This window comes from Pelmatolapia mariae, linkage group LG6, assembly GCF_036321145.2.
Source record: "Pelmatolapia mariae isolate MD_Pm_ZW linkage group LG6, Pm_UMD_F_2, whole genome shotgun sequence".
Taxonomy (NCBI): Eukaryota; Metazoa; Chordata; class Actinopteri; order Cichliformes; family Cichlidae; genus Pelmatolapia; species Pelmatolapia mariae.
The window spans coordinates 13,312,384-13,334,283 of NC_086232.1; the positions used below are offsets into that span (position 1 = coordinate 13,312,384).

The window sequence follows — 21,900 nt, forward strand, 5'->3', positions numbered from 1 at the left end:
AACACATAACATTTACACTGCTTTTCCAACCACTTCAGAAATTTCTCTGTAGAGAGTTAAAGGTATATTATATAACAAAAATAATTTAATATTGTCTTATTTTTCTAAAATCCCATTATTGATTATTTACCACTATCAGCTGTTGTTTTGGTCTCCCCAGAGGTCTTGTAGCTTTTTTGGGCTTCTTGTTATGAGTCTTCACATGTGCTTGATAACCCTGATAATAATAGAAACACTTCCCGCACATCTTACACGTGTACGGGTTCTCTCCGGTGTGAACTCTCAGGTGGGCTTTAAGAGTATCTGCTCTGGAGTAACGTTTACCACAGATCGAGCACAGGTGAGGTCGCTCTCCGGTGTGAGTTCTGAGGTGCAACTTTAGATAGGAAGAGCGTGAAAACGCCCTCCCACACTGATCGCAATGGTAATTCTTTTCTCCGGTGTGAGTGAGCATATGTATTTTAAGCATTTTAGCCGTAGTGCAGTGTTTCCCACAGGCGGAACAGAAGAAAAGGGAATCTCCCGAGTGGAGGCGCATGTGGATTTTAACGCCATTTTCCTGTTTGAATCTCTTGCCGCAGTCGGGACATGCGTAGGGTTTCTTGTGAGTCTCACGGTGTTCCTCTAGCTGATGTTTCTCAGGGAAGTCCATTCCACACTCCCCACACACGTGAACTGTAGCAGGCGATTCTTTAGGCTCGCTCTTCTTTTGAACTAATGTCCACTTTGGAAGGTCACCTGTGAGGAGGAACAAATACAGTGACTGATAGATACAGATGGGCAATTAAATAAAGAAGAAACACCGTGATACACAAGAGGAGAAACTCGACAGATGCTTTCACATGAGCACAACTGACTTAATCACATGACTGCTTGTGGTTAAAGTGTCCTGAGCACAGCGGGAGGTTCCTCTCACCTCTGTGAACTTTCATGTGTGTTTTGAGGTTTCCACTCTGGGTGAACCCCCTTCCACATATGAAGCATTTGAAAGGTCTTTTTCCCGAGTGAATCACAAGGTGGCGCTGCAGTGCATTGTACCGAGGGAACACTCTACTACAGGTCTGACACTTGTAGATCTTCTTCGGTCTGCGAAGCTCCTGCGGCGGTTTTACCTCTTCGGTCTTGTAAGCGAGGCCGGTGTGCTCACTGGTGGATTCTGGACTCGCACCTAAAAATTCTCCTGAACAAAAATAAATACCTGAAAATAATAATAATAATGATAATATTCAGAACATTAGTGTGAGTATGGAAGGCATCAAGCAAAAGCAGCAAAACTCTGTTTAGATTACTGCTGCATTAAAGAGATAAAAACATTCTTCTGATTCAATCACGCTTATATGCAAAAATCAAAACATCAAGAGATTTTTCTGCGACCTTAAAAATCTTTTATGGCCAGCAGAGGATTTTTTTTATGTGTCTTGTGGATCGGATCTTATAAAAAAAAATATGACATCAAAATAAAATAGTCTAACTTACTTGTAGGTGCTGCTCTATGATCCTGCTCCCGTGTTTCAGCTCTGTGGCCTTCCTCTGTTTTCCACTGTGAACACATTAAGTTTTAAACTGTCAGCATTTGCCTGAGCAAAGGCTCCACAGTGTAGCGGTTATCACATTTGCCCAACAAACAAACGATGTCAGGAGGACTCACAGATCCTTTTGAGGTTGTGCATCTGGTATAAAAACTTCAACATGTAGAACTACTCGCTGTGGTGCACTGCATGCTGAAGTTGCGGTACTTCAACATGTGGGTATTCTAATGGTGTTTCCGAAAGGCACAATTCATTCTGGGTGATACATCTGGGTTTTGAACCGACATGCTGTCATATTTGCACAATACTCCAGGGTCTCCTCCCGTTAGGAGATACCCAAACCACTTTAACTGGCTCCTTTCTATGTGGAGGAGTAGCAGGGTTGAATGACTGAGCTCCTTGCCCTACCTCTAAGGAAGAGCCCAGCCAGTCTTCAAAGGAAACTCATTGTGAAATGAGTTTAAATCGACACCTATGCTTTTACTTTCAGCTCTCCCCAATCTATCTGTGAACTGATACCAGAGCCCGAGCTATGGACTGAGGTGAGCTTGACTACATCTAGTCTTAATCTATAAGGTGTAAATTTGCTCACTTGGAGGTGTTTGTTTGCAGCATTCATTTCCTGGTTTCCAAGCTGATGATGAGGCCTGTTTCCTGTAGGAACAAATGACACAAAAATCAGCATAACATTATAGACACCAAGTTACAGAGAAAATAATGACTACTTTGGTGTTTAACTTTTCTCCAGTGACTTGTAGGGATGTGTTGCTATCGTAACAAAGAAAACCTCGGGAGGATAGCACGTGTCAACATTTTTTTTTTTTTGAGAAATCCACTAACAGCGCTGTTAACAACTACAACTTCTTTAAACCACTGCATATTTAAATAAACCGATTTGCTATAGTAATATTGTTTTACTCAACACTTCAAGCAAAGAAGAAAAATTAAAGATATGTAAAAAACTTTGTCAGGTTACATTAATTCAAGGCCTACTTGCCTTTCCTGTGTAAAAGTGTTCAATAACATTTTTAAAATACTGGCTTGAACTCTGTTGTGAATAAAGAGGCTGAACCAACATGGCCCCAGTGTTTTTAATTCAGAAGCAGCATTACATGACAGAAAGTTGAAAATAATCCCCATTTATTGCATACTAGGACCCAGTGCAGCCACTCAGCCCAGTGACTCTCTGAAACTGTAACTTCCTTCCTTTAAAGATCTGTTAAATATTCTTTTGATCCTGACAAAACGTCATGGGGCGATCTCGATATGGCAACTTAAAAAGCTAAATTTTGACCCACTGCATGTGCTTGAAAGGCTTGTAACTCAGACTTTTTTCATATTGTCAAAGTAACACTTATGCTAAAGTTAAAAGACAGAGTTGTCAGTGATTTACATAATCAGTGTGATCTTCCATTGACTTTGTTCACTGTCTTATTTCAGAGTTGCTGCCAACTTTGAAATGACAAATTTACATTGTGGTTGTTAGGCAACAGCCAAAATGACCTGGGCACTCATATGCTAACAGCAGGTATAATTAAGACTAGGTTTGTTTGGTGGATGCTGTACACAATAACTATCCTACAAACTGGTCCAAACAAAAACTAAGTTATCAGTGAAGACCAGGCTTCATAACGATCTGTTGATGCACCCGACCCAGAGACATTTATATAAAATCCTTCTAATCTCACACAACTGCTGCTGGTGTTTAAAGCAGTCAGCAGTAAATAATGGATGCAGGATAACCAGTTTTGTCCTCACTCTGGACTTTCGTTTTTTCCATGCCCCCTGGCAGCTGCTCCGTTGGCTCTGCAGTTTCACGTGAAGCGTCCCCTTTGCTGATAGACTCTGGATAATCCGAGTGCATTTTAGTTTTACTGGCACTGCCACCGCTGGAGGAACAGGGAAGACAGTGAGAAAAATGAAACAACTTTTCATGAACCTGAACTTTTAAATGAAGGGCTTACTGAATGTATACTGGAGGGATGTAGTCCTCATCCTTATTGTCACTGACGCCATCCTCATCCTCTGATGTTGAAACGTCTCCTTTGTCCTCGCCCGGAGAACACACCCAGTCCTCTGCACGGTCAACACTACAGCGAAGGAAAATGGACATTATTGCAATGACTCATAAGTTGATGTAAATATTATGTGTATGGGAATTACGATGAAATTGAAGTCATCATCAAGTTTGAGGGATGACAAATAGCTTTGCAGTTTTATGCATACTTGTTTTGGACAAGTTGAATTTTCAGTCATTAAAAATAAGCATTCCATTTACGGTAGTGTGAATTTGTCCAATTACATATGAGACCTTGAAAAATACAAGACTGTATAGAAAAACTTCTGCAATTCTGCTAATGTACTACTTTTTAAAAAACCGTAAAAGTCTGCAATTCATTCAGATTATGACTGTTTTATTGAACTTTAATTGTCTGTCAATACAGGATCTAACTGTACAAGGTATGCATACATGTCTGACCTAGAAATTATAATCTGTGACAACAGTATAATTAATTTTAAAAAAAACCCTAATAAATACTGTTAATAAAAAAAACATATACCTTGACATTGAAACCTGAGCAGAAGGTTTTTCTGCTTCACTGAAACTCAGCTCTTCCTTTTCAAAGTCAGCATCTCTGCAGAAAATCAATTCATGGAGGTCAAACTAAAATCCAGAAAAATTACATCTGGTTACTAATTATTTAAATAGTTGCACAAAAGCATAGTATGCAAGAGCTAACTCATAACATGGAAAACAAAAACATTATAACCTGACGTTTTTGACATTTTTTCCCTTCCTTGTAAACACTCTCTTCTCTGTTCTAAATTCTAAATTTTCAATCACTCAGCATTTTACTTATTCATAGGGTGATCACTGTCACACTACACGCTGAGGAAGGACAACTGTGTAGGAGGGATACCCACAATCCTTCACTTTGCATAGATAAATGCCCACAAACGGGGTCAGTTGATGTACTTTGAATTCTGCTTTACATAATAATAGTGTTCCAGAGCACTGGGTGATGTGCTTACATCCATCTTTGATATACAGTCTATGGTTACAAACCATTACCATATTACAAATTAAGTGTGGGAAAAATATTTATTTGAATAACAAACATTTGCACAATTAATCAAATATATTGAGGTTAATGAAATATTTACTTTTGTGTGCCATTAATTTGAGTATGATGTCAACAACTCAAAAACTTTCTTAGACTTCATGATGTTTTTCCAACTTGATTAGGGCGTTCATGTTCTTTTTCCTTTTTCCATTTATTGAAACACAACGTGAGTGCATAAGCCAGTGTACTCCGGTCCCAAGCCCGGATAAAGGAGGAGGGTTACATCAGAAAGGGCTTTCGGCCAAATCCGACATACAGATAATAAAGAATGAGATTTCCATACAGAGGAGGATGCTAAGGTGAGATGGAGGGAGATGATCCACTGTGGCGACCCCTAAAGGGTGCAGCCGAAAGAAGGAGGTCTTTTTTAATGCAAAGGAGACTATGTCCATCTTTGATATGGAATTTATGGTCCAGCTGTAGCTTTGCAGACCTATCAAGCACACCTCAAGATCCTACCCAGACTTTTCACGCCACTCCACGCACACAGTGTTCGTTTCACTTCCAGTGAACCTATTTCTAAAGCTCATATTGCTCTTTATTCACATCTTGTAGCTCCACGTGTATTATTTGGCAGTTTTGTTTTGTTTTGTTTTTTTACACCGGATGTCCTTCCTGACACAACCCCTCACACTCGCGCTCATCACAAACCTCAGTACTGGGAACAAGCTAGCATTAGCCCACCGCAACATCACTCACAAGATATGCGTCATTTCAGCCAGTATTTTGTGTTTTATCTGAAGCAAAACAAAATGAAGCTGAGCTATTATTATTACCATTATATTTAGGGGTATTATTACCTGTCCAGCAGAAATGTCGCGAACTCTGCATCAGTTTTGAACCCTTTCAGTTCCCGTAAATCCCTCCACCTCTGAAAAGCGGCTCCGATGTTTATCCTGGCTTCATCTGACACTCCCTCCTCAACCCGCTCTTTGTCTGCGACCCTTTTCCTCTTATTCTGCTGTGCCGTGTTTGATGTTATGAGGAACAGAGGAACGGGCTCTTCGTTTGATGTCTGAGCTTGCTCCTCAGCCATTGTGTTTACAAACTTTTCCTGACGGTGCGATTAAAGAGAGCATGCGCGGAGAACAGGGGCTGCGCAGCGCGTTCACGATCAGTGTCTTCCTCGAGTGCGATATGAATGGGTTTTTTTTTTTCTTTTTTAAAGTTCTAATATCTTTGTAATAACATGGATTTGATGTTAAATTTATGCAGTTATGTAGTTTTGTTTTTGCATTTAGTGAACAAATTAATAACATTAGAGAGCTAAAATTGGGCAGTTTTTCTATTAATAAGAAGTGTATCATTATCCTGGAATGTTTTAAGCCAAATCAGAGATGGTGAGGCTGGGAATTTTTTTTTTAAATTTGGTCAGCTGATATGGAATGAGTCTGTGTTAAGCTGAGTCTGTGTTTTATTTATGTGGATACGTGTGTGCGTTCTCAGAATATTTATTGCATTGCTGTTACTGACAATAAGACCCCAAAAGTATAACTGTGTGGCAATTGCAGTGTAAAAGTAATAATCATAAAACGCATTTAGCCAATCATGTCGCCACAACTTGCATTTAAGCATGTAAACATCATGAGGAAGAAAGGCGATTTAAGTGACTTCGAACCTGGTAAGATTGTTGGGGCCAGACATACTGGTCTCAGTAAAAACTACTGATCTACTGTGATTTCCCAAACAGCCATCTCTAGGGTTTACAAAGAATGGTCAACTAAAGAGAAAATATTCAGTGACCAGCAGTTCTCTGACTGAAACTATTGTGTTGATGTCAAAGCTCAGAGGAGAATGGTCATACTGATTCAAGCTGGTGGGAAGGCAACAGTAACTAAAATAACCGCAAATTACAACCAAGGTATGCAGAAGAGCATCCCTGAACCTTGACGCACAAGGGCTACAGCAGCAGAAGACCAGAATGAGTGCCACTCCTGCCAGCTAAGAGCAGGAACTGAGACTACAGTCCAAAGAGGCTTCCCAAAATTGGACAATAGAAGACTGGGAAAATGTTGCCAAGTTTAATGAGTCATAGCTTCTGTTAACTCATCCCAGGCTCACCCACTGAGCCAAACCGGCACCCTGGCTGGTGGAGCTTTTGAGAGAAACCATCTGTCAAATTCAGCCTGTAGTCTGATATGAAGATGCCATATCAAATACAGAAAACAAACAATCTCTGTTTCTTAAAAATGTCTGTATTCCATCAACATGGATTTTAAAATATCAAGGATATAGTGCATGATTTTTTTTTAAACATTAATTAGTATTTGGCATGCAGGTTACAAAGGCACTCAAATTTATACAGATGAGCTACAAGTGGTGGTAAATTAAAAAAATGAATAGAAAACATGGATAGAAGAAAAAACACACAACAAACTGTCAAACTCTTGGCAACCCACAGGAAGTCTGTGGTGTACATTTTTTAGACACAGTAATAATTTTTTCTGCAGCTGTGAGGAATGGAAGGAAGAAAAACACAATTTACTGCAATACTTTCAAACACGGTTAACAACAAAAATTCATCTATAGATTAAGTGTTAGATGTCAAGCCTGGCCTGCTGTTTTGGTCTACCAAGCTGTCTGGTTGGCCCGATGCGTCTTCCAGCATGTGTGCGCTGATGCTGCCGAAGGCCCTGGCGATAAATGAAACTCTTCCCACAATCCCCGCACTCGTAGGGTCTCTCTCCGGTATGAAGTCTGTGGTGCACCTTTAATTCCTCTGCTCTGGAGTAGCCTTTCCCACAAATGCTACAAATGAATGGCCTGTCTTTAATGTGGGTCTGGTAATGAGCTGTTAGGTAAGAGTTAATCCGAAATGTCTTCCCACAAATGGAACATGCAAACGGTCTCTCCCCGGAGTGCTGCATTTCATGCAGCTTGAGGGAGGAAGCGGTATGGAATCCTTTGCCGCACTGAGAGCAGAGGAACGGTTTCTCCCCAGTATGGATGCGCTGATGGATTTGAATGTAGCTCTCGTTAATGAACCTCTTGCCACAGTCGGGACAGGAGTAGGGCTTCTCCTTGATGTGGGTCTTCATGTGTTCTTCCAGCTTTTCTTTTTCACTAAACTGAATGCCACAGCGGCGGCAGAAAAGAAGAGGTGGTGCGCCGGGCTTGACGGGGCCCGATTCAGAGGCTGTCTGAGTGTGTGAAGTGATGTGGTGTGCTTGCAAAGCCGAATGACTGTCACAGTCTTTTCCACATTCCAGGCAACGAAGGGATGATCGAATCCTGGACTCGCCAGGCAGGGACTTTAAATATTCAGAGAGTTCTGACGCTATGGGATTCACCTCATCATCAAAATCCACAGCACCCTTACGACCTACAGGGAAGTGGAAGATTCAAACCATGTTTTACTCTTTAGCTTTGAGGTATAACAACCTCTGCAGTTCACAGAAGTTTAGGCTTACCTCACTTTTACCTGGGTAAAAGTGCAAATAACTCAGGTCATAGGGTTAACAGGGTTAAATGATAAATACTAATCATTACAATTTTCCTAGTTAATGACCAAGACAAATCTATCAGCAGTATACATTGCAAATGCTGCTCTGAAAAACTATAAATCATGCATTTTCAGCTCCAAGACAAAATGCATTTGGAACAAAAACACAGTTTTTCACAAAGTAGTGAAAGACGCCACCCTTGCATTGCAACAGCGCAATGCAATGCTTCTGGCTTGTCAAGTATTATATTTGCATTGTTAGCAGCTCTCACCTAAGTGGACTTTGTAGTGCGTTTTGAGATTTCCCTTCTGGTTAAAACCACGACCACAGATGGAGCAGCAGTACGGTTTCTCTCCTGTGTGGATCAGCTCATGCCGCTCTAGTTTGTAGGCATGTGGGAATTCTTTGCCACACACTGAGCAGTGGTACTCTATTTTTTCTTTGGGTTTCTTCAGGAGCTCAGGAGGTATTTCGATTGGTACACAGATCATCTTTCTGCCAGGGCGCTTCTTGCCTATGGAGATGGAAAACAAGAGGAAATTACAAGGTTAGGCTTCTATTTTAAAGCTCAAACATGACTTGTAGCTCACAAACTGAAGTCTTCTTCAAAATGATCTGTTCAAAGTTCAAGCATCAGAATGGGGAAGAAAGGTCATTTAAGTGATTTTGAATGTGGCATGTTTGCTGGTGCCAGACTGAGTAGTTCAAGCTCCTGATCGACTGGGATTTTCCCAGAGAACCATCTCTAAGGTTTACAGAGGACGTCCAGTAAGCAGTAACCTGCTTAGCATAAGGATGACAGCTAAAGACACTTTGTGTGTTTTCTCGGTGAGAGCACACCAATAACACAGGATACACAACACTAAGTATGACTGGTTTGGGTATATTCACAATTGAAATATATATAGTACTTGTACAAACCCAATTCCAAAACAGTTAGTGTGGAAATAAAAACTGAATGCAATGATTTGCAATTCCCATAAACCCATATTATATTCTCAACAGAACATAGAAAACATATCAAATGTCTCGAACTAAGGAAATGTATCATGTCAAGAAACATATTTCTTGAAATGATACAGTGGGAAACAGGGCTGTTTTTCCCACTGTGTATCATTCTCTCTTCTTTTAACAGTGTGGGAGCATGTGGGACCTGAGGTGACCAGTTACTGGACTTTTGGGAATACTGTCCCAATCTAGTCTCTACTAATGAAGCCACGGTGTTGTAATAGATGCAGTATACAGTTTAGTACTGTCTTGGTGAAATATGCAAGGCCTTCCCTCAAAACGATTTCTGGATGTATGTTGCTCTAAAGCCTGTTTATACCTTTCAGCACTGATGGTGCCCTTCCAGATGCACAAACTGACAATTCAACAGGTACTAATGCACCCACATAGCATCACAGCAGGCTTTAAAACTGAGAGCTGATAACAAGCTGCCTGGTCCCTTTCCCTTGGTCCAAAGGATGTGGCATCTATATTTTCCAAAAGAACTTCACATTTCAATTTGCCTGACCACAAAAAAAAATTCCACTTTTCCTCAGTCTTTTTTTAAATGAGCATTGAACCAGAAAAGCTTTTCTGGATTTTCAGAAAACACCATTTTAGTACCTTTTAGCAGCTGAACACTGAGCTGGTTATTCACTGATTAGGTCATTTTATTATTTCTTACCTGGTGAAACAGCCATGTTCTCTCCTTCTGCTTCACCAGATGTTTTGGTATCTTTCCTTCGTCTATACGGTCGCTTTGCTGTTGAAAAAATAAAGTCATAGATTTTAAGAATCACAGCATATAAGCAAATATCTGAAGTTTGGACGTAATATTCAAGAGTCAGGCTAATTTTTTTCTTTTCTTACCAGCAGCACGGCGGGTGGTTTTTGAGTTTAATTCTTCCGGTTCTGCCGCTGCATGCAAATTTCTCTTTCTTCGGGTACGCTGTGATACTTTAAGATAAAGAAAAAGACTAATTATGACCAAAAAGAAGCAACCATAACTTCAGAGTAGTTAACATACGTTAAGCTGCAGTAGAAAACACAAGAATCACTCACTGACCTCCTGCATCTGCCTCTGAGTCTTCAGCTGGCAACAGTGGAGTTCGAGAAATCTTTCTTCTGCCTCTTCGTTTTGCTTTCGGATGAAGAAAAAAGCGGAAAAGAAAGCTATTACACTGATGGTCTCCTTCCATCTCTTCTGAATGTGCCACGAGTGCTACCTTTTTACTTCATGTCACTCACCAGCATTTGCAGGAACATCTAGCTCTGTGTCTGAGTTCTCCACATACACTACTGGAACCTTTTTATTTCTTCTTGGTCTTTTTTCTGCTAACAAGTGCAAAACAAAATAACCTCAGGACCAAATGTGATGATTATTTAACAGTTTTTTGGTTTTCCTTCACTTGTGTTTACCACAGTATGAGGGGGAGGCAGCATTCATCTTTGCCCCTGTTGTTTTTTCCTCTGCGTCCTCCCTTTCTTCATCTTCCCCCACAGAAACAACCTCCATGATGAGCGTCGGGCTGCTGCTGTCTCTCTGGCTTTGGCCTCGCAGCTCAGACTCCTGCATGAAGAGGATCACAATCATTAAAAAACATCAGAAGCCCACCTGTAAAATCTTCCCTGACAGTCAGTTTTTAAACTACTGTATGTACAGCATTCCAACTATTCAGTGGCAGTAGGTTTGTGTAGGGCAGGAGGCAAAGAGTGGTGCTGCAGATGCAAATGAGCAATTTTGATTTGATTTATGACACCAACAGTCGACACTACAAGACTAAGCACTCCCGTGGTGACTGAGATGCAATAATTACCCAATCTTAGACATTAAACTGATAAACTGTGTTAAAATGAATTACCTTGCTAGGCGGAGGACCTGCTGTGCAATCAGAGCCTCGGTCAGAGCTGCCTGCTGTAGAAATCAAAACAGTTACCTTAGGTTAAAGAAAAAACCGACAGTCTGCAATCCAGACAAAGAAGGAATGTCAACGTAATGATAAACTAAATGCAAACTATGAGTGCTGTGAGTATCTGGGAAAGATCTTCTGTTATTTAAGATATTCTTTAGCCAATAAGCTTACAAATTCACATGAGAAACAGAAACAAGAAGTCGTGGGTTTTCATTAAAACTGCGGTGCTGATAACTCACCAGAATCCCATTCAACCACTTCTCCATCAGAGTTGATTAATCCTCCAATCTCTTCATCTTGTTCCTCTTCTTCTTCCTCGCCCACCTCCTCCTCCTCCTCCCCTGCATGCAGTCTTACAGTGAAATGTAGCGTTTGGTCGTTTAAGTTTTCAGATGCCATCTTGAGCCCGCGTGACTTCGGGTGCTTACGTTTAGGAGAATTCTAAAAACAGAAAACAGAGCTAAAAGGAATTCACGACGTCAGAGCACATCAGTCGAAAGGAAGTGAAGAAGCTACTGAATGACAAAGTTATCTGCAGGTTCTGGACAATGAAACATTTTTGTCATGTTTACTCGTTACACCACTACTGGTGGATTTCAACTGAAACAATCAAGACTGAAGTGCAGACCTGCAGCTTTAATTCAGGGGGTTTAAACCAAAGCATTGCATTAACCATGTAGAAATTATAGCCATCCAATTTTATACATGGTTTCCCATTTTCAGAGGCTAAAAGTAAAAGGTCCATTATGTTGTTATTCCATGACAAATTAGGCAGATAAAGTATCTGGAGTTGTTTATCATTGTTGAATTTGTATTTGCTATCCTTTTATTTGAGTCCAAAAGAGAAAAAAATACTGGCAATGACCAGCGCTACGCCTCAGCCTCCTGGTAGATACACTTATGAGACATCGTAGATGATGACAGAATCCTTTCCTTGGTTAAGACAAACAACTTCTGCCTACATGAATGCAGTGCAGAGGGTTTAAGGAAAGGTGCAAACCACTGGTTACACTCAAGAACAGGAAGACCAAATCAGCCAGAAAACATCAAAATGAGTCTCCACAGTTCAGAAAAAAAATAAATGCTTTGAGTGAAACTTAGCTCAACTTGTACCAGAATGATGGGAAGAGAAAAGTATGGAAGAAAGAAACAGCTCATGATCTGAAGCATACCACATCATCTATCAAACAATGATGATGGTGGAGACAATATTATGAGACAATATTATGGTATTAACCAATGTAAGCAGGTGATTACTGATAATGTGACCGCTGATAGAAGGGGCAGGATGAATTGTGATGTGTGCAGGGCTGCACTGTCTGCTCAGATTCACCCATATGCTGCAAAACTGACTGGACAGTGCTTTACGGTGTAAATCATTAATACTCAAAGCAAACTGCAAAAGCAACCGAAATGTTTCTCAATGCAAATAAATGAAACATTCCTCAATGACCAGATTGAAAACAAAGAGACCCACAAACAACCAACACCTGTAGGTGTCTGCAGTAAAGGCCGAGCAGAGCATCTCAAGGAGGAAACACAGCATTTGGTGATGTCCGTGGCTGCCAGACCTCAGGCAGTCATGACTGCAAAGAATTGTTATCCAAGTATTAAAAACAACCATTAAATTTAGGATTATGTTAGTTTGTCAAATTATTTTAAGCCTGCATTTCTTAAAGTTAAAGACATAATTTTGTTAAACTTCTTGAACTAAAGCTAAAACTCTGCACTTCAATCACATATTGAATGCTTGATTTCAAATCCAAAGGCAAAACTGCAAAGAATGTGTCACTGTCCAAAAACACCGGACCTCACTGGACCGACTGAAACAAAGGGCCTCACACAAAACAACTTCCTATTCTCATCCTCTGCCCAAACGCATGTGACATTTAGAATTGGAGCCATCAAACATTCAACTGCAAAAACGCCAAGATTAATGAAGCCTCTTAGAGAGTAGCTGCATATTCGTGGAAAGTCATCATTAGTATTTTGAACCCAAAGGGCCAGATTTATGAGCGTGTTACGTCAGCGTGAGCTGGGTTTTGGAATAAAAAGAAAGTGTTCTCTGTATTTACACAGACAGTGCAGTGACAATACTGCATGTAAGAGGTGGGAGTTAATTTCCCAACGTGCAAAACATAGCAAGAAGAATATAAGCGCACAGATTTTCCAGCATTACCACTAATTTAAATTTAACAAAATGCATGTCTTATTTATACAACTAACCACACTTATCACTGCTGTTTTCTCCCATTTACTACATCTGACCCAAAAGATCCAATTTTAGTTTCAAAAGTAAAAAACTGTAAAAAGCAGTCTCACACTGGGGAACTTCCAAGTCATGCAGTCAAAACTTAGGACAAATAAGCATTTTGTTTCTAAATTTTAAGGGGCAAAAAGGTGAAAAAAAAAACAAGGTCTGAAAAATAATGGGAAATTCAAAATTCACTTTGTTTTTATACAGCTTCCAACAGAGCAGCACTACACCGTGACATAAAGAAGCAATCACTTACAGAGTTTTAAAAAAAGGGCACGAGAGAATTAAAACTGAAGAAAACACTGAGGATTTCTTCTAGTAACATTTTTTGTACTTAACACAGCAGAGCTGGACCACTCTTGATAAGGGAAAATTAAAAGCTACATTCTTTAAGTCAGTCTTAAAACAACATGTCATTCCTTTAGTATGCGCCACACAAAAACATCCCTTCCTAAAGTGTTTATAATGTAATCAATGTTACAAAGTCCTCGTCTTATCATCGTCCCTCCACTGCAGTCAAAAATGTAAAATAGCAAAATATAGATTTCTTCCTGTTAAAAGGGAGTTTTTACTCCTGACTGTCACCGTGTGATCGTGTCTAGCAGATTGTCAGATCTAAACCTGTGAGATCTAAACTGATTTGAGACGGCACAGCACAAGGACTGATTCTGTACTCATATTCAAAAACAACAGAATGTGATCTTTTAATGGGCAGCATGAACACGAGGGATGAGTTTTAATGGTCACATGAGTTTTAAGACCTGATCTTTAAGAACAAACATGTACACCTTCCTGCATGAGGCCGACTGGGACATTATAAATGCATTCACGAATAACACATAAATAAAATGTAATAAACTAGATGACTAAAAAAAACAAACAATGAAAACTTCTTGTGTTGATCTTTTCATAATATCTACAAAATCTAAAACAACATACAGTTTGGCAAGGTGCTGACGTTTCGGTCTGCTGTAGCTCTTCTTCTGTGTGTAAAGATGCTCTCTGGTCTCGGTCCCAGCGCTCCTGATGGGATTTCACGTTCCTTTTGTGACCGGGGGTCATGTCCCGTCCTGGACAGGAGAGGGGTTTCTCTCCTGCGTTATTGCACTGATGTACAGTCACGTTTCCTGATGCCTTCCCACATTTGCAGGAAATCTGCGGTTTCTCATCGGAGCTCACGAGCTTGTGTCTCTGCAGGCTCTCTGTGGCAGGGCCAGGCTTCTCAAACCGTTTCTCCGCTGCACATCCTCTCTGGGGTTTCTTTACGCCACATGAAGCAGAGCTCTCCACGCCACTCGCTTTCTGGTGGGGAAGGCAGGCGTCTACAGAAGCATCCTCTTTTTCTCTCTCTGAGCTGAGGCTCTCATCTGCGTTTAACATATAAAAATAAAAAGTGAAAAATCACAAAGAGCAACGATGTGTGTATCATGTAGTGAAGAGAAGCTATAATTCAAGATTCTCCACTCACTATTCTCACTCACAGTCCAGCCATCCTCTTCCTCTTTGATGATTACTCGGATCTCTGGAATCTCACAGGTGTAGTCGGGGCTTGCCGGTGCTTTTTTTGGAGAAGACTGGTCACTGCAGTTTTCATTCAGACTCAGTGATAAAGGATCTTGAAGTTCAGGATCCTATTAAGATATCAAACAGAAGGAAAAACAGGTCATCTACTCTACAACAGCTCAAGTTTCACACAAGAAAAAAGAGCTGCTATATAAAGCCATCGGAAGCTACTGTTTATTTTTATATTATAATAACTTAATCATTTTGAATACTTTTACTTGACATAATACAGCAGTTAAACATCCATTTTGGTCAATTATAAAACAGATAACAACTTTATACTTTCATCCATAAAGTGCAACTTATACATTTTGTAATATCCATCCATCCGCTTATCCTTTTCAGGGTCGCGGGGGGCGCTGGAGCCTATCCCAGCTGTCATAGGGCGAGAGGCCGGGTACACCCTGGACAGGTCGCCAGTCTGTCGCAGGGCTAACACACAGAAACAGACAACCATTCGCGCTCACATTCACACCTATGGGCAATTTGGATTAATCAATTAACCTATCCCCACAAACTGCATGTCTTTGGACAGTGGGAGGAAGCCGGAGTACCCAGAGGGAACCCACGCAAACACGGGGAGAACATGCAAACTCCACACAGAAAGACCCCGGCCTGATGGTGGAATTGAACTCAGGACCTTCTTGCTGTGCGGCAACAGTGCTAACCACCGTGCTGCCCCATTTTGTAACAGGCTCTTCAATACAAACATTAGAAGAGAGAGCGATGACACTCAAACAAACCTAGATTAAAAAGTCAGCGAACATTTTGAGCAGCTTTTATCAAATTTCATAGTTGACCTTATATCTGCTTTTATGGCTAACTGACCACTGAAACTAGGTTAAGTTAATTTAATTTAGGTAATGCTTCAAAATATCTGCCCAAATAGATATCCAGAAGCATTTGAAGATGACTGTAATGTAAGTGATATTGCATTTTGTCAAGTGATTACATAATATGGCGTTACATCCTAGACTCGAGATTTCAGGTTAAACAAGTAAAACTACTGAGATTAATGACGGCAAGAATAAAAAAACTCTTACAACATGGGTGCATCTAATTTTGATACACCATACGCCAGTTTTAGCAAATTTACACTGGCTCCCTGTAAAATATCGTATTGATTTTAAGATTCTTTTACTTACTTTTAAAGTTTTAAATAATATGGCGCCTAGTTATTTAAACAAACTCCTCAACATGTATGACCCTAAAAGAGCACTGAGATCATCTAGCCAGTTGCTCTTAGCACAACCAAGGTCTCGATTGAAGCATAGAGGAGATCGGGCCTTCGCAGTAGCAGCACCCAGACTCTGGAATAATCTGCCAGAGGAGATTCGTACTTCAGGGTCTATTCAGTCATTTAAATCGCGTCTTAAAACTCACTTTTTTAGTTTGGCTTTTAATTCGAGTTCAGTATGAGTACCATCAGGCCTGTTTTATGTTTTTATTGTTAATTCACTGTCTTCTTATTTATCTGTATTTGTTTCTAATTTATCTGTATTTGTTTCTCTATTGTTTTCTCTTGTTTTTAACCGATTGTGAAGCACTTTGGTCAACTCAACACAACAATGTGCTATACAAATAAATTTTGTATTGAATTGAATAAACATCTGATATAATATTTTCTAGAGCCCGACTGATATAAGATTTTTAAGACCAATACAGAAGCCGATATTTGGTGCTTTTAAAAATCTGATATAAAAGCTGCTTTTTCTGTCAGACAGATGAAACACGGAGATTATATGTTGTGGTTTGTTATTTATGAGTCCTTACTAACATAACCATCTTGTTTTATTGTTATAACAAGTCGTGGATAACTCGATCTGCTTGGATCAGCTGGCTGCCGTTCCAAACATGGACGTTTCAGAGTGCCCCCTGGTGGACAAATTATGCAACATCAACAGTAACAACATAACTCAAATATGTCTCTTCTTTAACTTGTATACTTCTCGTTAAGTGCAATACTGATATACTGGTACTAATACTGTGTAATGTAAACATTATATAATTGTGCATTAATTATATAATATAAAGAAACAATACACCTGAGCCACAGGCTGTAACCGCACACATCACGAAAAGGAAATCACCTCAAACATAAACTCTAAAAATTCACTTTTTGTTTTTTGAACACAGATGATGAGTACACAGCCTCGATATGACAATGTTAGAGTACATTTAGCAGATATATTATGAAACATGTTAAAACTGGCCTAAAATCAACCAACCATCATCAACGAAACAACCATCAGTGAATCCCACTTAACTAGTTACCTTACTAATTTAACGTTTATATGTCTTTAACAACCATACCAACCAACAAAATGTCAAGAAACGTATTAAATATGCATTAAAATGACCAAATAAACTCTAGCATTAAGTTGAATTGATTTGTATCCCAGTCTAAAACGTTTAACTGACCCGTTTAACTGGACGTATGAACGACTTCAAGAATCTGCTGTTACAGTTTCAACGTAACCCCCCCTTAAATACTGTATGCTCCAAATATTACCTTTTCCCCCTTCCTTCTCAATTCATTTAGGCTGATGAGGCTAACAAGTGGACTGCACACACATAATTCGCGACAACCCGGACCAACTCACATAAATGTAATGTGGTCTGTATTATTCCACCCTGGTAAAATTATAACCTTTCCTACCATAAAGCATTCCTGCAGGATAATGTTAAACGTCTGTTTTAAGTGCTGCAGAATATTTTCTAACACAGTCTGAAACGTGGCCAAAAATTAACCTGGATTTATTCTGATAGTTATGTATTAGTGTCCGGGAAAAGAAAAACGCTTTCTCAAGTTTGTAAATTCACAAAAGTAAAAAATATTTCTCTTATACAATTGTAAAATGAAAACAATCCATTTCAGGAGATTTAGATTTAGTTTAATAGTTTAGCAGCAAGTTCTGTGTAGACCTTTCTTGGGCTCCAAGAGTCAGCAACCTGAACAGACTTTCAAAATAAACTTGTTTTGTCTCGTTTGCTTGCGTTATCCCCTGCAGGAAAATAAATGCTAATATATTCTTGACTGTTTCACTTGGACGCTGAATATATGCCTCCACGTCTCCATCAGTCAGTCGCAGTGTATAAGTCATTGTACTATCTTAATGAATGCAGCTCTGCCTTGTTTAATAACAATTACCGTTTGCTAACAAGCTAGCTTTAAAGCTATAATGACATAATTGGTTCTGTGCATGAACGTAAGAAGGTTAGCATCAAGTCCACACCAGTGCACTCTCAACTAATACGGTGTCCCTGACCTATGAGGATAACCTGTTTACGACGTGCATTTACCTAACTGGTTAACTACAGCAGCTACAGCAAACTGCAGCCAGCTGCACAGTAACAGCCTGAAAGCAGCTACGCTGTCACGTTACCTCAAACATAGTGCGAGGTCGGAGCCGACTGTGAAGGATGTCATAGGAGAAACAGGGCGAGCTACACACGGGGTTAAGTACAAACGTTATTCCGGATGGGAGCAGCTGTCATGAACTAACCGTGCACTCTGTGCTAGCTAAACTGTGTAGCGCCACCACTTTTTTCCTTTTTTTTTTTTTTTTTTTTTAAACAGCGGTTCTTCTTCTACTCCGCCTCCTCCTCTTCTTCTTCGACGCTGAAATTGCTGCTGCTGAATTACTGCCTCCCCGTGATTACAAGGTGTGCATCCCTACAGACAGATGACAAAGATTAAATATCCATTTTCTGCCCTCCACTTTTTCAGACATCTTTCCTATTCTCATTCTTCTTCCGGCTGCTTCCTTTAGGGGTCGCCACAGCGGATCATCTGCCTCCATCTCACCCTATCCCCAGCATCCTCCTCTGTTACATCCGACATACCCCAACCCTTCACTACATCCTTCTTTTTATTCTTCCCGACTGCAGCTCCATCTTCAGCATCCACTATCCCTCCTGTGCACATGTCCAAACCTTGCCATCCTTGCGTCTCTAACTTTTTCCCCAAACCACTCAGCCTGAGCTGTCCCTCTGATGTCTAATCCTGCCTATCCTCATCACTCCCAGTAACAATTCGTGCACCTTCAACTCTGCCACCAGCAGCTTCACCTACTGCTTTTTTGTCAATGTCTCCAAACCATATATCATAGCAGGTCTCATTACCATCTTAAAAACCTTCCTTTTCACTCTTTCACTTCTGCTCCCTACTCACTATAGATCACAATGTTGTCTGCAAACATCGCAGTCTATGGAAACTCCTGCCTGATCTCATCTATTAACCTGTCCATCACCATAAGCAGTCACACTGAAAGTGAAATAGCCATATGCAAATATGCATATTTACTACTTTCCTGATAATTTATTACTATTATTTCCTGCTGCACACTTGCAGACTGAAATGTAGCCTGTTGAAATATGTGAGGTAAAACCCTTTCCCTGGTTCATTGACGAACCATATTTCTGAGTGTTTCCAAAAGCTTTCCTACTTGACAATAATATTTTATGACCCCCAATTCCCAAAAAGCTGGGATGCTGGGTCAAATGTAAATAAAAACAGAACGCAAAGATTTGAGAAATCCTATACACCCATATCTTCTTCATCAGAGAACATTGAAAACATTAGCATTTCATTTGTAATCTGATAGCAGACTTTGGACATGTTGGTGCAAAAACACGTTTATGCCTCTCAAACTACTAACTTTTGTGTTTTTTGTAGATTTGACTAAAGAAATTGCAACAAATGATGTGTTTTTCGTTTTGTTTGGTTTCTTGCGGTTGCAATACTTCAGCATCTAGCTAGGACTACAGAAGATGAGGAGCATAAAGGGAGTGACTTTTTTTTAAGTGTCAGGTGATTTTAAATGCAGTGTTTCTATCAGGTCAATAAACATCAGCAAACATACAAACTGTTTGTGTGCAGTGTGTTGCTAGCTAAAGGTCCAGCTGTATTTCACAGGGTATTTCACTCAGAGATGGAGAAAGATAAGAGAGACAGGACAGGAGAGGAAGATAAGAAGCTAGATTTAAAGGTAGGGAAATTAAAAACTTAAAGTCCTCATGTGTCTAAACCAGTTACTGGGTCTGTACATGGGACAATATGCTGCAAAACAAACCGAGGTAGACTAACTGTGATATTTAAAGGCTACATGAAAATCCTCTGCAGGTTAGTGCAGGATAAACAGGTTAGTTTTTTGTACTGTGATGGGTTTAACGTAAAGAACAGTGTCTGTGACTGATGCACAGTGGCCGTGGTTTCATGGTCAGAGTTAAGTTACATCAAGTGTAGCAGAGTATCATTGATATGAATTTTAAATGATGATGCTGAGATCCACTAACATCTGCTGACATCTGGTTGAACATCTACAAAGAGGAGCAGGTCAGCTGGTCACAGCCTGTACAATAAGAAAATCTACTTGAGCTCTCAATAGAAATGATTGTGATTTGTGATTTTTTTCCCCCACACTGAGTCATTACATCCAATTTTAGGGTCCCTCCACCCGCTGAATCCCACTTTAACTCTTGACTGTACACATTTTCCTGTTTAGAGGCAAAACCACCCTCTACAATGTACAAACCGGATTCCAAAAAAGTTGGGACACTAAACAAATTGTGAATAAAAACTGAATGCAATGATGTGGAGATGGCAAATGTCAATATTTTATTCAGAATAGAACATAAATCACGGAACAAAAGTTGAAACTGAGAAAATTTATCATCTTAAAGGAAAAATATGGTGATTCAAAATGTCATGGTGTCAACAAATCCCAAAAAAGTTGGGACAAGGCCATTTTCACCACTGTGTGGCATCTCCCCTTCTTCTTACAACACTCAACAGACGTCTGGGGACCGAGGAGACCAGTTTCTCAAGTTTAGCAATAGGAATGCTCTCCCATTCGTGTCTAATACAGGCCTCTAACTGTTCAATCGTCTTGGGCCTTCTTTGTCGCACCTTCCTCTTTATGATGCGCCAAATGTTCTCTATAGGTGAAAGATCTGGACTGCAGACTGGCCATTTCAGTACCCGGATCCTTCTCCTACGCAGCCATGATGCTGTGATTGATGCAGAATGTGGTCTGGCATTATCTTGTTGAAAAATGCAGGGTCTTCCCTGAAAGAGATGACGTCTGGATGGGAGCATATGTTGTTCTAGAACCTGAATATATTTTTCTGCATTGATGGTGCCTTTCCAGACATGCAAGCTGCCCATGCCACACGCACTCATGCAACCCCATACCATCAGAGACGCAGGCTTCTGAACGGAGCGTTGATAACAACTTGGGTTGTCCTTGTCCTCTTTGGTCCGGATGACATGGCGTCCCACATTTCCAAAAAGAACTTGGAATCGTGACTCGTCTAACCACAGAACAGTCTTCCATTTTGCCACACTCCATTTTACATGATCCCTGGCCCAGTGAAAACGCCTGAGCTTGTGGATCTTGCTTAGAAATGGCTTCTTCTTTGCACTGTAGAGTTTCAGCTGGCAACGGCGGATGGCACGGTGGATTCTGTTCACTGACAATGGTTTCTGGAAGTATTCCTGAGCCCATTCTGTGATTTCCTTTACAGTAGCATTCCTGTTTGTGGTGCAGTGTCGTTTAAGGGCCCGGAGATCACGGGCATCCAGTATGGGTTTACGCCCTTGACCCTTACGCACAGAGATTGTTCCAGATTCTCTGAATCTTCGGATGATGTTATGCACAGTTGATGATGATAACTGCAAAGTCTTTGCAATTTTTCGCTGGGTAACATCTTTCTGATATTGCTCCACTATCTTTCTGCGCAACATTGTGGGAATTGGTGATCCTCTACCCATCTTGGCTTCTGAGAGACACTGCCACTCTTAGAAGCTCTTTTTATACCCAATCATGTTGCCAATTAACCTAATTAGTGTTAATTGGTCTTCAAGCTCTTCGTTATGCTCAAATTTACTTTTTCCAGCCTCTTATTGCTACTTGTCCCAACTTTTTTGGGATTTGTTGACACCGTGAAATTTTGAATCAACATATTTTTCCTTTAAAATGATACATTTTCTCGGATTGAACTTTTGATCTGTCACCTACGTTCTATTCTGAATGAAATATTGACATTTGCCATCTCCACATCATTCCATTCAGTTTTTAT

The 21,900-nt window shown here is 40.2% G+C and overlaps 2 protein-coding genes across 5 annotated transcripts; both read right to left on the reverse strand.

The window, feature by feature from the left end:
- Positions 1-23: 23 nt before the first annotated feature.
- On the reverse strand, positions 24-5,722 carry LOC134628975 (zinc finger protein OZF-like). Of its 3 annotated transcripts, none has more exons than XM_063475841.1 (8): positions 5,455-5,722; positions 4,091-4,165; positions 3,494-3,619; positions 3,288-3,418; positions 2,122-2,183; positions 1,477-1,540; positions 917-1,180; positions 24-738 (listed from the first exon to the last, which is right to left on the reverse strand). In XM_063475841.1, the coding sequence occupies exons 1-8, from the start codon at positions 5,688-5,690 to the stop codon at positions 116-118; spliced, it is 1,581 nt and encodes a 526-aa protein (XP_063331911.1). In that variant the 5' UTR covers positions 5,691-5,722; the 3' UTR covers positions 24-115. The 3 variants fall into 3 exon arrangements, with proteins under 3 accessions (XP_063331911.1, XP_063331910.1, XP_063331912.1); XM_063475840.1 differs by having other exon boundaries at positions 917-1,198; XM_063475842.1 differs by having other exon boundaries at positions 917-1,198; positions 4,091-4,194; positions 5,455-5,555.
- Positions 5,723-6,674: 952 nt separating this feature from the next.
- Positions 6,675-18,559, reverse strand: LOC134628970 (zinc finger protein 3 homolog). 2 transcript variants are annotated; one of them, XM_063475832.1, is made up of 12 exons: positions 18,204-18,559; positions 14,723-14,885; positions 14,194-14,621; positions 11,237-11,438; positions 10,947-10,999; positions 10,504-10,654; positions 10,333-10,416; positions 10,151-10,225; positions 9,955-10,041; positions 9,770-9,847; positions 8,369-8,611; positions 6,675-7,976 (listed from the first exon to the last, which is right to left on the reverse strand). In XM_063475832.1, exons 1-12 carry the CDS (start codon positions 18,210-18,212, stop codon positions 7,192-7,194), a joined length of 2,358 nt encoding a protein of 785 aa, XP_063331902.1. In that variant the 5' UTR covers positions 18,213-18,559; the 3' UTR covers positions 6,675-7,191. The 2 variants fall into 2 exon arrangements, with proteins under 2 accessions (XP_063331902.1, XP_063331901.1); XM_063475831.1 differs by having other exon boundaries at positions 6,676-7,976; positions 10,333-10,419.
- Positions 18,560-21,900: the final 3,341 nt, after the last annotated feature.

Bases quoted from the DNA above. Each gene is read 5' to 3' on its own strand.
- LOC134628975 (XM_063475840.1), bottom strand. From the start codon at position 5,690: ATGGCTGAGGAGCAAGCTCAGACATCAAACGAAGAGCCCGTTCCTCTG. The intron at 4,166-5,454 runs GTAATAATACCC...GATTTTCTGCAG, and splicing joins GCGACATTTCTGCTGGACAG to AGATGCTGACTTTGAAAAGG. The intron at 2,184-3,287 runs GTGAGGACAAAA...TTGTTCCTACAG, and splicing joins GGAAAAAACGAAAGTCCAGA to GAAACAGGCCTCATCATCAG.
- LOC134628970 (XM_063475831.1), bottom strand. The intron at 10,655-10,946 runs GTAATTCATTTT...CTCTTCATGCAG, and splicing joins CAGGTCCTCCGCCTAGCAAG to GAGTCTGAGCTGCGAGGCCA. The intron at 9,848-9,954 runs GTAAGAAAAGAA...TTTTTTCAACAG, and splicing joins AACCACCCGCCGTGCTGCTG to CAAAGCGACCGTATAGACGA.